The following is a 15,498-nucleotide window of genomic DNA, read 5'->3' as shown; positions in this document are numbered from 1 at the left end:
AAACTGCTTCTCATGAATAGCGAACTACTCCTTATGCGAGGTTATTTGTGCATCAAAGTTAAAGAAGTGACTCGAGCACTATAGCCGCAGACCCTCTCATCATAGGCCGCGCTTTATTCGGTTCACACAAACCAGCCCCATATTAGTTTAATTAATAATCTTTATATCTTACCTTATTAGATCAATTCCGTAAAAAATTAAATTACAATCTCAATTAATGTAACCCACATAAAAAAACTCTTACAAAAACATGTCTTGGTTTTGAGCGACCCGACCCGTTATCTGCTACACAAGTGAAGCAATAAATGCCGATCGGTTCAATTTTATACAACTTTACCACTCACAAAAAAGTATCAAAAACACTATTCCCTCTTTTCAATTTTGTACTAATTACAAGTTTTTAAATAAAAGAGATTTTTCAGCCAATATTATTTTCCCTTGATCTAAAATAAAAAATTTTGATAACCACTTTTCTGAATTTGAATAAACAAATATTTTCTACTTCCAAAATAATTAATTATGTCGATTTTCGCTTCCGAGTTAACTGATTTTTTCCATAGTAATTCAATTAGTGTTTTTGAAAAATAATTTTTGTGCTTTCAAAGCTAAAAAAAATGAATGTCCTGAGCGCTTTTGTTTCGCGAAAAATGAAAGATTTGAAGAATATTTTTCTAAAGACGATTGTTTATATCTCTTATAAAAATGAACTAACGAAAAATATTTTTATCATCAACGAAAATAATTAAATATAAATCGTTGTTAAATAATGAAAGTTTTTTTCTATTAATTAATCATTTCGAAGCGATAAAATTGATCATTTTTGAGATAATATTTTTGGAAAGCACTCATTTTTCGTGAAATAAACGGATCTAAATTGTTTAAAAAACAAAAGAAGGGAAAAAATCGTTAGCTAAAAATGGAAGGCCCAAACCCTTATTGAAAACGTGAATTAGCGCGCCAAGCCCATTTCCCAACCTGTTCCCCCGGAAACGGTGCGTATAACGCGCTTCGTCTTCTCATGTCCTTAAACCCTGCCGCTGCCAAGCCTCATCATCTATCTCAGTCCTCAGCTCCTTATCCTTAAACCCTAAAAAAATCCGTCATTTCCGTCCCCCTCCCTTCAAGCTTCCACCTTTATCCTAGTCCGTCGCCATCTGCATGACGCCGGCGAGGCTCCTCACCCACCTCCGCCTCCTCCAGCCTTCACTTCCTCTTCCTCTCCACTCGTCCATGAAGCTCTCCCGGTCCCTCCACTGCGGCCCCGCCCCGTGCCGAATCTTCCCTTTCAGGCTCAGGCACGCCGCCCTGCTGGGCTTCCGCGCCAACGGCCAGCTGGCCGTGCGGGGGCTCTCGTCCCGGTCTTCGTCCGGCTCGCGGGTGTCTCCGAAGAAGAGTTTGATCGACGACGAGGCCGAGCTCAGCGACTGGGTCAGCGGGCTGGGGAAGGACGACTTGGTCGGGGAGGCGGGTTCGGGTAGAGTCCGGGGAAGGAGCTATGCGGATGAGGCTTCGTTCGGGGTGAAGCGGCAGAGGTATGGCGACTCGGACGATGTTGTCGGCGGTACGGGACGGAGGAAGGGCCGGAGGGATGCGGAGGGGCTTGATTCGAGGGATTCTAGGAGGAGATATGGGAATGAGTTGGGAGGCGGTGAGGAGTTCTCATCCCCGCGGAGGAGGTTTGACGATAGGTCTAATGGTAGAAGCGCGAGATCTTCCACCTGGAAGAGGGGTGACGTAGGTTCCGATTCACAGAGGAGGTTTGATGATAGGTCTAAGAGTAGAAGCGCTACATCTTCGACCTGGAAGAGGGGCGACGGAGATTCCGATTCACAGAGGAGGTTTGATGATAGGTCTAAGAGTAGAAGCGCTACATCTTCGACCTGGAAGAGGGGCGACGGAGATTCTGATTCACGACTTGCGCGGAATAGTAGAGGAAATGCAAATGCTATTCGAAGAAATGCAGGTCCGTTGGATAAGTATGAGGATGAGGAGGAGGAGGAGGAGGAGGAGGAGGAGGAGGAGAGGAAGAGGTTCGCTGGGAAGATTGACGATTTGATCAGTGAGGAGGATAGCGAAGTCGATGGCACGGATGACGACGATGAGGAGTTTGTGAAGAAGAGCGCGAATGGGTTGTTTGGCGAGGAAAAACAAGCTGTTGTAGAGAATTCAAAGAGAATCTCGCAGCAGGGTTCCGATTCTTACTTGAGTGAAACTAGGTACACCATCTTCATAGCCTTATCCTTCTGTATTAACTTAGCTGCTAGAGTTGATAGAACGAGTAGTTTCTAGTGCCAATTAATCATCCATCATGGCCAGGGAAGAGAACTTTAGACACCTACCAAGAACTACTAAATGTTTCCTTAACTCTCACTTTTGCTGGGACATTTTCTTCTGTAATGAGCTCTGCTTGTCAAGTGACAAGGGGGAAATATATAGAATGTGACTTTTTCTGTATTTGGTGATGAGTAAGACGTTCCCTACCTTTCCTTCCCCATTTTTCCTTAGGAACTATTCAGCTTCATTGAAATCAGTTCTACAGCATAAATCCAAGTTCTTTCCAATTCCATTGTGTTAAAACTGAATCCACTTGTATGCGTGCTTCAACTATGCCTTGGCATAGGTCTTCGGTAGTCCAATGTTTGTCTTGTATAGCTCCTTGTGAAGCGAAATTGTGAAAAATGTCTGTGATAAGATACCGTGAGTTCATTATTGGTGAGAAGAGCATAACCATCTCGTGCTCCTTTTACTCATAAAGTATGAATATGCCTGGATGGGACTCTAGAAAAAGTCTGATACTTGCGGTTCAGCTCTATATCAATGTAGCACATAAGAACTTGGTAAATGTCTCACTTAAGTTCACATGTCTGCAGATTTGACCAATGTTCAATCTCTCCCTTGTCCTTGAAAGCAATTAAGGATGCTGGCTATGAGAAGATGACTGTGGTCCAAGAGGCCACGCTTCCTGCTATACTCAAAGGTATGGTCCCTAACCTAACAATCCTTTAGGCTAAGGCACATGAAGATTTTGTTGCTTGGATACCTCAAATTTCTTGCTGAAATCTAGTCGAATTGATAACAATAGTCTTGTGGGAAGTTCAGTTGATTTTGAAGGTGGTGGAACTTTCTCTTAGGGTTGTGGCACTATCTAAAAGAGATTGTGGAGGTTTGAGTTGACTATTTTTTTCAAGAAATGCTACTAATAATGCACTGGTATACAAGCCAAGCACTCGGTCTGAGTTAGGAAGGCCAATGGGCCGTGCCAGGCTCATGCCTGGACCTAGTTTTTTTTCTTTAATTTAGACAATTTTAAAAAATTAAAAAATCCAGAAAAATTCACGAGAATTCTACTAATAGATTAAAAATGAAAAATATATTAATATATTGCAAATTTAATTAAAATAACATCACATTAATTTAACTAGATGAAATACGAATACATCGGAGAAATATAACTCGAGAAATGTACAATTAGGTTCGTGCTTCAGAAAAAAAGGACAACCAAATGCCGCTGTGCACCTTGTCATCCATTGCTATACCGATGTGAATAAGCCCATCACCATGACTCCGATGATATATTGTCATCATCCGGTCGCGGCGCGTGTTGATCTATTTCATCTGGCTTCATTTCTTCCTGGAGCCAAGATGTGCGGACGACAGTCATTTCTAGATTCTTGTCACTTAGCCTTTGCCTATTGTTCTTAATGATCCATCCGCTAGTGCTGAAAGTCGAATCTGACGGTACAGTTTATGACGGTGGGTTGAGCATGTCACAAGCCACCATCGAAAGATTAGGAGAATGCAAAAGTTCGGCCATTCCTAGCCCATGAGCTGGCCGGCCTAGTTTCACCCAGGCAAGTGGCCCAGGAGCAAACGGGCCATGGATGGCATGACCCTTTTTTCCTGACAGGCCCTTCATGGCCTCAATTAAGCATGGTACAGCTTATTGGCTATTCTTAGTCTAAGTAGTAAAATCACGTGTCTCAAGAAGAGGCTGTGACTTTCTCTTTTTATCTTACAGAAATAGGATTTGCTTTTTCATAAATATTTACTTTGAGAATTTGTATCTGGTTTTGTGTTCTTATGCTTGGTTGAACATGGGTAATTTGACTTGAGTTCGTAGGTTGATATATCCTTGTCTCCCCCTCACCCCTTTTTCCTTTTTTTTTTCAATGCCTGAAGCTTTAATTTTCTGTTGTCTATTTTTCCCCCAGGTAAGGATGTTCTGGCCAAGGCTAAGACAGGCACTGGAAAAACTGTTGCATTTCTTGTAAGATACTTCAATTTTAACATTTTACCTCCTAACCGAGGGCACGTTGTTCAAAGGATCATGCTTCAGTTTCTACAGAGAGACGTGCATTTACATTTGCTTTCTGTTAATGAGAAGAGAGTACTTGCTACTTGCTAGTCTGAGGGAGTTTGTTTGTCAGAATTCCCTGTTTGAGTATGTGAGAAAAAAATAGTCAGTCAGATTTTTCAATTTTGAGTTCTTTCTCATACTTAGCACAAACAAGTGATAAAGTTTTTCCTTTACTCTAAATGTATGATGTCACTTGTTTTAGAAGATTGTATGTCTAATGGCTTTCTTGTCCATCTTAGTATTTTGGGTAACTTGAATTCAGAAAGATATAGTTTGAGAGTAGCAAAAACATGAGTCTGTAAGTTCTGATTTATGAATTGGTATTACTTCGCTTTGGAATATGCAACAGTTTCTCTAATAATAAAACTTATTTTCAGCTTCCATCAATTGAAGTTGTCATAAAATCACCGGCCCCTGCGCGTGATCAAAAGAGACCACCGATTGTTGTTCTGGTTATATGTCCGACTAGGGAGCTTGCAGTCCAAGCAGCTGCAGAAGCCAATGCCCTTTTGAAGTATCATCCTTCTTTTGGTGTTCAAGTTGTTATAGGAGGGACACGACTTGCTCTAGAACAGAAGCGCATGCAAGCAAATCCTTGTCAGGTTAGTCTCTATGAGGAAATATGAAATTGTTTCACTGTCCTTAGTGCAATATGATATCATGTTCTGTAGTTAGAAAACTTAAACAGTCTGGAGGTAATTTCCATGTAAGAGGCTGAGAACTGCTGGTGAAACTTTCGGAGGACTTTTCCTAAAGAAGAAAATTTGGGAAATCATTTTAGAAGTTGTTTGATGCAATGGAGGCTCGGGATAAACCAGTGTCGATCTCACTAGATAAACACCACATAATTTTGCAAATGCATTGTGCAAGAACAGAGAAAAAGTCAATTTTGACATAATTGTTCAATAGGCAAAGCTTGTCTTACAAAGAAACATGATGAACGCGTAATCTGCCAATCCTAGCAAATCCTAGAGAAGCTATAATATTTAAATTGGGAAATAACATAATTGCCAAAAAGTTCTAGACATGTCATCGAAAATTAGCTAACATATTATCTAAAGCTCTAGAGATAAGAAAAATAAGTCAAATTTCGATCTCGGAGGTTATGCGGTCTCGTGTCCCCTAGAAAAGCTCAACTTCGGCAAACTGTATAAACTGCTTCATCATCCCCTGTGAATGTTGTAAGTCTACTTAATCTGCGTCAGACTTAACACTGTATAGTCGGAAGTTAACAATTTTGGCATCAGTTAGAAGAGAACTTCTTTCGATGAGGAATATTTTCACTACTTTTGTGGGAATGGATCCGAAAGGCTTTTGGGTTCATTTTCATCTACTTCCGGGGTTCTTGAAAGACTCTGCAGGGACTTTAATCATATGATGTAGCTACTGGTCTAGATTAATGAACCAACATGCTTGTTTTGTTGTTTCTGTATACACTCTCTCGAGAAGATTTCAATCATAGAATACAGCAAGAAGTTGCTCTCCTCCATCCTTGTAAGTTGACTTGATATTATTCCTGAAAATGTCAAATTACCTCTGCGGCATGCCTTTAATCTAGTGCTGTATAGTTGCCATTGATGACTTAATTTATCTAGTTATTCAAAGGTTTTCCCCCATACCATGCAGATACTCGTGGCTACACCTGGAAGGCTCAAAGATCATATTGAAAATACTGCAGGATTTGCAACCAGGCTGATGGGCGTGAAAGTTCTTGTACTCGATGAGGCTGATCGTCTGTTAGACATGGGATTTCGCAAAGATATTGAGAAAATAATTGATGCTGTCCCGAAGCAGCGGCAGACCCTTCTATTTTCTGCGACTGTTCCAACAGAGGTTTTCTTCTTTATCCCAAGCTTCTGTGGTTTCCCTCATAAATATTATCGAAATACTAAAAGGTACCCTTCTGCTTCTAAGGTTCGACAAATCTGCCACATTGCTTTGAAACGAGATCATGAATTCATTAACACCGTTCAAGAGGGAAGCGAGGAGACACACGCGCAGGTAGTTTCTCTCAAATATCTTATATAATTATCGTCATTTCTCAATTTTTTTCTAATTAGCTTGGTTGCTGAGAATTCTTGATTGGCTGGAAATCTCAGGTCAGACAGATGAATCTAGTCGCTCCTCTAGACAAGCACTTTTCCTTGCTCTATGCTCTTCTAAAAGAGCATGTTGCAGATGATATCAATTATAAGGTACAGACGTACTACAGTATTTCCACTTCAAAACTAAAATTTATTTATTGTAGTACCGATTTAAGGTTGTTTTTGGAAGTACAAAGATAATTTGCTCCATTGAGAATGATCTTTTTTTTTTTTTTCAATGAACTCGTTTCAGTTTTTCATTAATGGGTGATAACTGCAATTGGTTCTTCAGGTTATTGTGTTCTGCACAACCGCTATGGTGACCAAACTTGTTGCTGATGTCCTTGGTGAGCTGAAATTGAATGTCAGAGAGATTCATTCAAGAAAGTCGCAGTCTTATAGAACAAGGGTTTCTGATGAGTTTCGGAAGTCGAAGGGTCTTATTCTTGTAACTTCAGATGTGTCTGCACGTGGAGTTGATTATCCTGATGTCACCCTTGTCATACAGGTATCATAATGCCAATTCCTACCCATGCAAAGTTAAATTCTCTTTTCCATAGGTGGCAATATTGAAGCAAGATTGAGCACTATATATTGCTGCAATCTCTCTATCTCACTAGGAAGGTTCCTCCCATAGTCATCTGTAACTGCTAAGAACCTTATTCTGCATTCATCCGTAACTGTTGAGAACCTTCTTTTCCATCCTTTTTTTTCTAATTATTTGATCTGATTTCAATGAAAGTTACTGTCTGTTGTCTCAAAAGAGGGTTCTGGACTTCTCGTGTAGTTTTTTTGAGCTTGTTGGAGATTTAAAGATGGAGTTGGGTGGCTCAGCATGCAGAAATAATCATTAGATTTCTTTGCCAATGGCAGGTGGGATTGCCCGCTGATAGACAACAATACATACATAGACTTGGTAGGACAGGACGCAAAGGCAAAGAAGGGCAGGGTATCTTGTTACTGGCGCCATGGGAGGAATTCTTTCTGTCAACCGTAAAGGATTTACCAATTACAAAGGCCCCAGCGCCTTCAGTAGATCCTGATACAAAGAAAATGGTGAGCTTAGATGAGCCCTCTCTTTATTTACTCTTTTTTTCTTTAGAGCCATCTTTTCATTCAATGGTATAGTCTTCTTCTTAGATTTAAGCGCAGTTATAGATTTGTAGCCAGACAAAAAATTCATGTTTTCTTGTAAGCATATTTAGTTTCTTAGGCTAGGGGATGGAGGAATGGAAAAATGATGTTTATTTTCTTATGGACAGGTGGAAAGGGCTCTGTCTCATGTGGAGATGAAGAGCAAAGAATCAGCGTATCAGGCGTGGCTTGGCTACTACAATTCGAACAAGAAAATCGGTAGCGACAAGATCAGGCTTGTGGAGCTGGCGAACGAGTTCAGCCACAGCATGGGGCTCGATAACCCGCCTGCCATTCCAAAACTCATCCTTGGCAAGATGGGCCTCAGGAATGTGCCCGGCCTTCGATCTAGATAGATTCTTGGTTTACATTCGTGCGGCCACCTTGATACGACAATTTATCAAGTGCTCTCGTAGAAGATGAATGCAGGGGCTGGAGTTTCTTCATTGATCTACAAGTCACCAGGTCATGAAGTGAATGTATTTGTTTTAGTCCATGGGTTAGAGTTTCAGAGATGTACTTATACCCCATTTATTGGAACCAGGTGAACCGGATCCCACAAAGCGCATAGCGTCCTTCGCTTGTTTGTAGCTAAATATCTAGGCGTGTTTGAACCTAGAGCTCTCCCAAAGCATAAAAGTACTAGTAGATCAATTCACATTGACTTATCAGTCTGTGATCGGCATCCTTCGATTGTAAAGCATGGTAAGCTCAGCGGCTATAAGCTGATAATGAACCCCCTAGGTAATTTGTTTGATTGTTAAGAGACTCGAGCCTTCGTTCAACAAGCTAATTTGCTCGATCGTGGTTGTCATCCATTAAATTTGATGGGACCCTTTTCCAGGGTTGGACATTTCATTGACATGCATGCATGGTTCCGAACTTTGAGGGAATGGTGGTCCAGAAAAGATGGTTCGACGTGTTAAATGAGGCTTATCCTATTCCCTTTTTGCCTACTTTGGGTAGAAGTCCCTGTTTTACATCCAATTTTTGGCATCTAACCAAAGTATCATCGAGGCTTAATCCACCCTATATAAAGAAACCTCATCTTTGTTTTGAACGAATCAAATTTAGCCGGAAAAGGATAAAAGTAAAAGAAAGGAAAATTGCCAATGACTCGCTTGTCAATTTTCCATTTATGGGCATGAGCAAGAATAATTGGTGTGGTATCTACTTTGGGTTTTTGCCTGATGCTAGCTTATTGCTATCATCAGTAGTATTGCGTAAAGATTCCTATCAACACATTTAAATTACCGCTACATGTACACGCTAAAGAGAAAGGCACCCCCCCACTGTCCCAATCAATTCAAGCGTCTCTGTGTGAGAAAGATGGAGAGATTTCCCCATACACGGCGTGTTGAAATCAAATCCCATCGTCTAAGTCCATGTCATTCCGCGTATACTCCTCCGATCGCACGAAAGAGAGGTGATTCGGATTCCATACGAATTTTTAGTCCTAACTTAAATAGGATCAGAAAGGTGGATTCAATTTGGTACGTCAAAACTAAGCTCATAAAATTGAGAGAAAAAGAAGGGATCGACCACAGTTTTCGCATAACCCGAAATCTTTCAATCACTCGTGGACGATTCGTCGTTGAAATGAGCCGGGAAGTTCATACGTATGAACATGAGAGTTTCAGACATTGTAAAGACGTTATCCTGTGTCTCAAGCTTAACTTGGGTCGTTGAATGGGTAGTATGAGCCAGGGCAAAAAGCTAACGGAGCAAAAAGATCATTTGTTTCTAGTCCCTCCCGGCAAACACATGGTTTTCTTTTCTTTTCTTTTCCTGGGATCCCAACGAGAGCGAGTGCATCATGCATTGTCATCTAACTTTAGTAGGACTTCCCACCATTTTAAGAAACGATTAAATTATGTGCGGAACCATTGCACTTGGCACAAAAAGTCAAGGACCCAATGAACATCGATTTCTTTTAGCAACGGGTTACAATGTCATGCACCTCTGACATAATGCGATCGCGACTCCCATGTCGACCAAATGAAGCTCACGTGAGTCCCGACGATTTCTCTCGATACTAATCGCTAATCACACCGTTCACACGGTCCCCTTCGAGTCCTCCTCGAACTTCAAAGCTCATGTTCCTCTTTTTCCTCCTTGAATCGCGAATGAACATGTGAAGAAGTAAGAGTAAAGTCTACGGACGCACTTGCAAGACTCAAACAGGTCAAATTTCAAAAAACTTACACAAGGAAGGAAACTTCTTATCATGATCTCGAAATGATGTATGTTAGCTCAGTGCATGCATACCTACTCCCCAGCCAAGATAATCCCATCTGCCCATGAAGTCACTTTGCTTATATTTAGTGCTACATACGATGCATTTTCCTCAATTTCCACAAATTCTTGGTCTCGGTCTTGGTCGGTGAAGGATCGACCTTATCCACCTTTATATATAATAGAGTGCAAAAGCAGATGTATGGGCAGACGCGGCCCTATCACAGCACACAAATCATTTTTTTGTTAAAATTGCTTCATCCCTCTACAAGACAGACAAGTGGTCTGCCATCAGCCGTTGCTGTCATTTTCGTCGACTACTATATATTTTTTTTCTGTCCTTGAATTTTTCTGGAAGGATTAAATTTTCCTGAAAATGCTGTAAGGTTACGACCACAACGTGAAGCTCGTGCTGCAGCACTGAGCAGAACTGGTGACAGAGAGGGAACAGGATAGTGTGGCCCTGGTGAAACATGTGCAGAGAGAGAGAGAGTTCCTGGCATCCACTCATGCGGAACATGTTCTCTGAAAAATTCTCAATTCTTCCGGAGGAGGCCATGTATTTTGTGTGGAGGACACCAAAAAAGAAGAAGCCTAAGTCACTCGAAAGTGGTCCAAATCTTCAAAGCTTTCAACGTGAAGAAATGAGGGCAATCTAGCTTTGGACTGGTTCGTGAACTCAGTTCATTCATGGAGTGGCCGTCCCTTAGCTAAATTGACTAGAAACTAGTTTAGATGATTTGGGTCGTTCCACTTAGAGGAACCTAGACTTGAAAATTTGGAACTTACTTATCGAAACAGGTTCCTTAATTTTTTGAATTTGAAGCCTCCTCTGTTTACCCAGAAACCTGAAACCTACTCTGTTACAAGTTTCATGAACGGTTCTAAAATCTACCCATGGTCCATCTGTACTCCTAATTAAACGATTGCGGTGAATCATCACTTCTAATGACCACAATTTGCTACAGTCTACTAATTACAATTCATATTTAGATACATGAAGAATATAAAATATTAATAAAGTAAAAGTCTCAGTTATGAATATTATCGGAAATGGAAGCTCATACTAGTGGTTTCAGATTACACACTCATTATTGGACGTCATGAAATACCGCAAGATCGTGCGAAGATATAGAATAAGAAAAACACAAAGACTCGTTCTAGATTCTAAGCTCCAATTTACCTGGAACTTGGAACCTACTCTCCAGATTAGATTCCCCAAATTTTGAAACATGGAACTTACTCTATATACCCTAGAATCTGGAATTGGACCAGTTTCTACCTATCCGGCTCTCAGATTTTCAATTCTACTATGCCGGTCCGGTTTTTAGGTTTCTGGTTCTATTCTGAAATTATGTTCGCCCCTAGTTCCCTCTCCTCTTTCTCTCTTTCCTTTTCGTTCTCTTTCCTTTTTACACATTCACCGGACGGAGCGATTAAAGAGTAAATTTCGACAATAGCCCGGGAGATGTTTGGTGAAAATTTAAGCCTTCAAAAACAATTGAGAGAACAAAAAAGGGAAAGGGTAAGAAATTGAATGGAGTCATGCCCACATCAGCCTCACTTCATCAATGACCACAGCTTGAATCAGCACCCCCTCCACTACCACCATTCCTAGTGCTCTGCCTACACATTCCAGCACCCCCTCCCAATTACCCTCCCAAAGCTGCCTACTTTTTTGCACTCAAGCAGTTAAAAAAAAAAACAAGTTAAAAAAAGAATTCACAGGCAACCTTATCCTCCGCTAATTTGATAATTGGTGAGAGGGTGATTAGTTAGGATTTTTAAATCAAAAGTTGATAAAATAGCTTGCCTAACTTTTTCCTTTATTAATTACAAATTTCGAAAAAGTCAGACAAAAGCATTCGGAATTACCCTTTTTTTTATTTCCGCTTTTCACGCACGCACAATTTTTTTTTTCTTAAATTCACGGTTGACGTGTTTGGATTGTTGGTTCGCAGTTTCACATAATAATTAATTTTTTTTGGGGTTAGATATTTGCGATTATAATAAGAGAGTAAAGACAAGGGGGCTATCGCTTTCCGAGTAGCCGACCGCCGATAAAAAGGAGTAAAAAAAAAATCAATTTATTTAATCAAGCTTTTCTTTTCTATAACTTATTTAATCAGAGTTTATTATTGGTCACGAAGATAAGCATTTCTGAAATTGCGATGGTGGGCCCCACCGTCCCCCCACCCAACCCAACCCAACCCAAACCCAACCCGCGAGTGCGGCTCCTAAAAAGTCGACTTTTCCAATTTTTGTTTTTTTTCCTTAAAATAATTTTATCATTTTTCATTTATGGCGAATATAAAATTAGATAATGTCGGCAAATTCGGAGATTTTTTACGGGCTCTCGGCTCAAAGCCAAGAGCTTAAAGGTCGTCTCTCTCTCTCTCTCTCTCTCTCTCTCTCTCTCTCTAAGCAGCAGCTTCGTCTTCGTCTTCGTCTTCTTCTGCAACTGCGATTCTGCGGTTCTGCAGCGAGAGAGCTGGAGAGATTGATAGAGGGCGTGAGCGGAGATGAACGGCGGCGAGGCGGCTGGGATAATGGAGGCGCAGTACATACAGAGGCACCACCGCCACGACCCCCGCCCCAACCAGTGCACGTCCGCTCTCTTCAAGCACGTCAAGGCTCCCGTCAATTTGGTACGCGCCCCCCCTCCCTCTCGTGTGTTGTGCGATCATCGGCCGCTGGCTTTTCCCGTTCTGTTGGCGGATTTCTGATCCGGTTGGCGGCTCGCGGTAGATGAATAGGGTGTGGATCTGATGAGCCGGAGCATTTTCCAAGCGTTTGGGGGGCGAATCGTGGGCTTTCAGGTTGGGGCAGTTCGCATCGGCTCGATCATCTGTCCCGGTAATGAAGTAACGAGCTCCGGGACGATGTTGTTGAGCTCGGAGTGTAGTTGCTGTGCGGGAGATGATCGATAATGATCCAATTCTAGTGGTTCTGGTGTTTAGCTCGATGAGGGACCGTGGGGAGTGACTTGATTGGGGGTGGCGTGTGTGATTTTGGAATCCTTTTTGTTGATTCTCTTGTGCTTTGTGCGTCAGGTGTGGTCTCTGGTGAGGAGATTCGATCAGCCCCAGAAGTACAAGCCGTTCGTTAGCCGATGCGTTATGAGAGGAGGCGAGCTCGGGATCGGAAGCGTGCGAGAAGTTAATGTTAAGTCCGGTCTTCCCGCCACCACTAGCACGGAGAGGTTGGAGCTCCTGGATGATGAGGAGCACATTCTTGGCGTTCGGATTGTTGGCGGCGATCACAGGCTAAGGGTAATACTTCTATGTCATTAACTTCAAGCTCCTCTTTGGCATTTTCAATTGCTATCGACATTTTCTGAAGTTACCCGGTACGATCGACAATCTGTGAACTGGGGGGATCATGATTTTGTGGTAAGCCTTGATGCAAAAGCTTCGTCTTTTCTCATCATGTGGTTTGGGGAAGACGTGACACCGACTTCTCTCTTCTTTTTTGTTAGTTCTGTGGCTTTCTAAACCTTATCCCTTTCGTCATTCTTTCATTTTCTCTTTTCCATTTTAGCCTCATTTGGTACATCGTTTTGAAGAATCTGACTGTATTCTGGGACAATTTCCCGACAGGTTCAAATTGTAAAGTGTGACCTTCTTCCCCTGGTTTCAGCTTCACAGGAAACTGTCTTTTTCCAGGGGCTATGCCCTGCAATGTTTCTGTGCCGACTATCCTGGCTAAAAAATTGCTAATCTTTTAAAGGTAGAATTGAATCTATTTGACCAAAGGGGAGCCTCTTATGAAGGATATGGCATGAATGAAGTAAATTTGCAGGGCGACCGCCACGATCGAATCACTAAGGGTCTAGGGTACATGCCTTCATGGAGACAGAAGTGTTTGTTCTAGTGTTATTTCTCATTTTGTATATTGATTCTAGTGATAAAGGAAAGTAGAAAGCATCGGTTTCATCTTGCAAAGTATGAAATTGCCGCTAATGGCTTACAAATTCCGTACACTCCTTTTGCCTTGCAGAATTATTCATCAATAATGACAGTCCATCCAGAGGTCATCGATGGGAGACCAGGGACGCTGGTAATTGAATCTTTTGTGGTAGATGTGCCTGAAGGGAACACCAGGGATGAGACGTGCTACTTTGTTGAGGCCTTGATCAGGTGCAATCTGAAATCTCTGGCTGATGTCTCAGAGAGGATGGCTGTGCAGGACCGGACGGAACCCATTGATCGGTTTTGAACAGGGTGGCTACTGCTGCGGTGTTGGAGAGTTTAGATCCTAAGAACTCCCTAATGTTGAGCCATCCATTCATGTTGTCGGAAGTTTCGGTTGCATCGATGGCTGCGATATCAGTCTTTTGGAAATAGTTATGCTATTCACGAGCTTGTGCTTGCCAGTCTGTTCTTCTCACTTTGCAATTATCTGCAAAGTAGAGTCCTACAAAGGCTTCTGTATGCATTTGTTGAATGGAGTGGATGGTTCCTTTTTGCCCCGAATATTACTAGGTTTTTTGTTCTGTGATGCTTATGCAATGGTATGTAAATATCAATAACAGATGCTCTTATTTCTGTGGGAATATGTAATTTCGCAACCTTTAGGTCAGGAGGACCCAGTCCTTCGTACGAGGCTGTGATACTTTATGCTAGCTTGTAAATATTATGGACATGTTTTGGTTATTTGATGTTATTGCTGCGTGACTTCCCCGTTAACACTCGTTAGGCTACAATCAAGAAGCTCTCTCCATGATTAGAAGGATTAATGTCCTCTATCGATATTCTTTTTTTTGAAAAAGCGAATTAGGCTGTGTTCGTTTCCGGAAAATATTCTTCCGAAAATATTTTCCGGGTTTTCCGGTGTTCGGGGCGGAAAATGTTTTCCGTGGGAAAACATTTTCCCACCCCACCCCCAAACTCTTCACAATTTTGAGGAAAATGACTTCCGCTTCTGAGAAGCGGAAGTCATTTTCCGTAAGTCTAAGCTTCAGACTTCTTCCCTTTTTTTTTTTTTTTGTTGCTGCTGCTTCTTCTACCTCAGCCAGTCGGCGGCCGGCGACCGGCGAGCTCAGCCTGGCCAGAGCCTCGCCGGTGACCTCGGGCGAGGTTCGCCGACATCCGGCGACCTGGGCGAGGTTCGCCGACGTCCGGCGAGGCCCCAGCTCGCACGGCCGGCGAGCTCGGGCCTCGCCAGATCCGGCGACCTCGGGCGAGCTCGACCTCGCCCAGGTCGCCGGATCTGGCAACCGCGCCCGAGCTCGACCTCGGGCGAGCTCGAGGCTCGCCCAGGTCGCCGGATCTGGCGACCTCGGGCGAGGCTCGACCTCGGGCGAGCTCGACCTCGCCGAGGTCGCCGGATCTGGCGACCTCGGGCGAGGTCGAGGCTCGCCCAGGTCGCCGGATCTGGCGAGGCCCCAGCTCGCACGGCCGGCGAGCTCGGGCCTCGCTAGATCCGGCGACCTCGGGCGAGCCTCGACCTCGCCCAGGTCGCCGAATCGGGCGACCTCACTCAGGTCGCCGGCCGGGCGAGCGAGCTGGGGCCTCGCCGGCCTGTGGCAACGCTCGAGCTCGCCTCTGGCCGGTCGCCGGACGTCAGCCGTGGCCGTGGCCGGCGACCCGCCGGAGAAGAAGAAGGAAAAAGAACACAACCGGCGGCGATCATTGCCGAACACCGGAAAATATTTTCCCAAAATTTTTCATATTTCAGCCGAACACC

At 43.0% G+C, this 15,498-nt stretch overlaps 2 protein-coding genes and 1 long non-coding RNA gene across 3 annotated transcripts; 2 read left to right on the top strand and 1 right to left on the bottom strand.

Annotated features, from left to right (window-relative positions):
* The first annotated feature begins 1,045 nt into the window (after window positions 1–1,045).
* LOC115687014 (DEAD-box ATP-dependent RNA helicase 31-like) lies at window positions 1,046–8,138 on the top strand. Its single transcript, XM_056304565.1, has 10 exons — window positions 1,046–2,216; window positions 2,871–2,977; window positions 4,212–4,267; window positions 4,735–4,959; window positions 5,984–6,190; window positions 6,272–6,358; window positions 6,457–6,552; window positions 6,734–6,949; window positions 7,315–7,497; window positions 7,704–8,138. The coding sequence occupies exons 1-10, from the start codon at window positions 1,159–1,161 to the stop codon at window positions 7,929–7,931; spliced, it is 2,463 nt and encodes an 820-aa protein (XP_056160540.1). The 5' UTR covers window positions 1,046–1,158; the 3' UTR covers window positions 7,932–8,138.
* A 1,329-nt stretch (window positions 8,139–9,467) lies between these two features.
* LOC130135428 (uncharacterized) lies at window positions 9,468–9,944 on the bottom strand. Its single transcript, XR_008814825.1, has 2 exons — window positions 9,781–9,944; window positions 9,468–9,689 (listed from the first exon to the last, which is right to left on the bottom strand). It is a non-coding gene; the product is annotated as an uncharacterized LOC130135428 (long non-coding RNA).
* A 2,270-nt stretch (window positions 9,945–12,214) lies between these two features.
* LOC115687018 (abscisic acid receptor PYL3) lies at window positions 12,215–14,465 on the top strand. The gene is made up of 3 exons (XM_030612481.2): window positions 12,215–12,458; window positions 12,864–13,082; window positions 13,810–14,465. The coding sequence occupies exons 1-3, from the start codon at window positions 12,333–12,335 to the stop codon at window positions 14,026–14,028; spliced, it is 564 nt and encodes a 187-aa protein (XP_030468341.1). The 5' UTR covers window positions 12,215–12,332; the 3' UTR covers window positions 14,029–14,465.
* Window positions 14,466–15,498: the final 1,033 nt, after the last annotated feature.

Source organism: Syzygium oleosum, unplaced genomic scaffold (genome assembly GCF_021117445.2).
Source record: "Syzygium oleosum isolate NSW1041296 unplaced genomic scaffold, Sole_v2.1 Sole_v2.32, whole genome shotgun sequence".
Taxonomy (NCBI): Eukaryota; Viridiplantae; Streptophyta; class Magnoliopsida; order Myrtales; family Myrtaceae; genus Syzygium; species Syzygium oleosum.
This window is presented reverse-complemented; position numbering and strand designations above follow the sequence as displayed.

What these genes read in the sequence shown, in the direction of transcription:
- LOC115687014 (XM_056304565.1), top strand. Translation starts at nt 1,159, where the DNA reads ATGACGCCGGCGAGGCTCCTCACCCACCTCCGCCTCCTCCAGCCTTCA. An exon ending in GCTTCCTGCTATACTCAAAG is followed by an intron (nt 2,978 to 4,211) that starts GTATGGTCCCTA and finishes TTTTTCCCCCAG; the next exon opens with GTAAGGATGTTCTGGCCAAG. An exon ending in ATCCTGATACAAAGAAAATG is followed by an intron (nt 7,498 to 7,703) that starts GTGAGCTTAGAT and finishes TCTTATGGACAG; the next exon opens with GTGGAAAGGGCTCTGTCTCA.
- LOC115687018 (XM_030612481.2), top strand. Translation starts at nt 12,333, where the DNA reads ATGAACGGCGGCGAGGCGGCTGGGATAATGGAGGCGCAGTACATACAG. An exon ending in TCAAGGCTCCCGTCAATTTG is followed by an intron (nt 12,459 to 12,863) that starts GTACGCGCCCCC and finishes TTTGTGCGTCAG; the next exon opens with GTGTGGTCTCTGGTGAGGAG. An exon ending in GCGGCGATCACAGGCTAAGG is followed by an intron (nt 13,083 to 13,809) that starts GTAATACTTCTA and finishes TTTGCCTTGCAG; the next exon opens with AATTATTCATCAATAATGAC.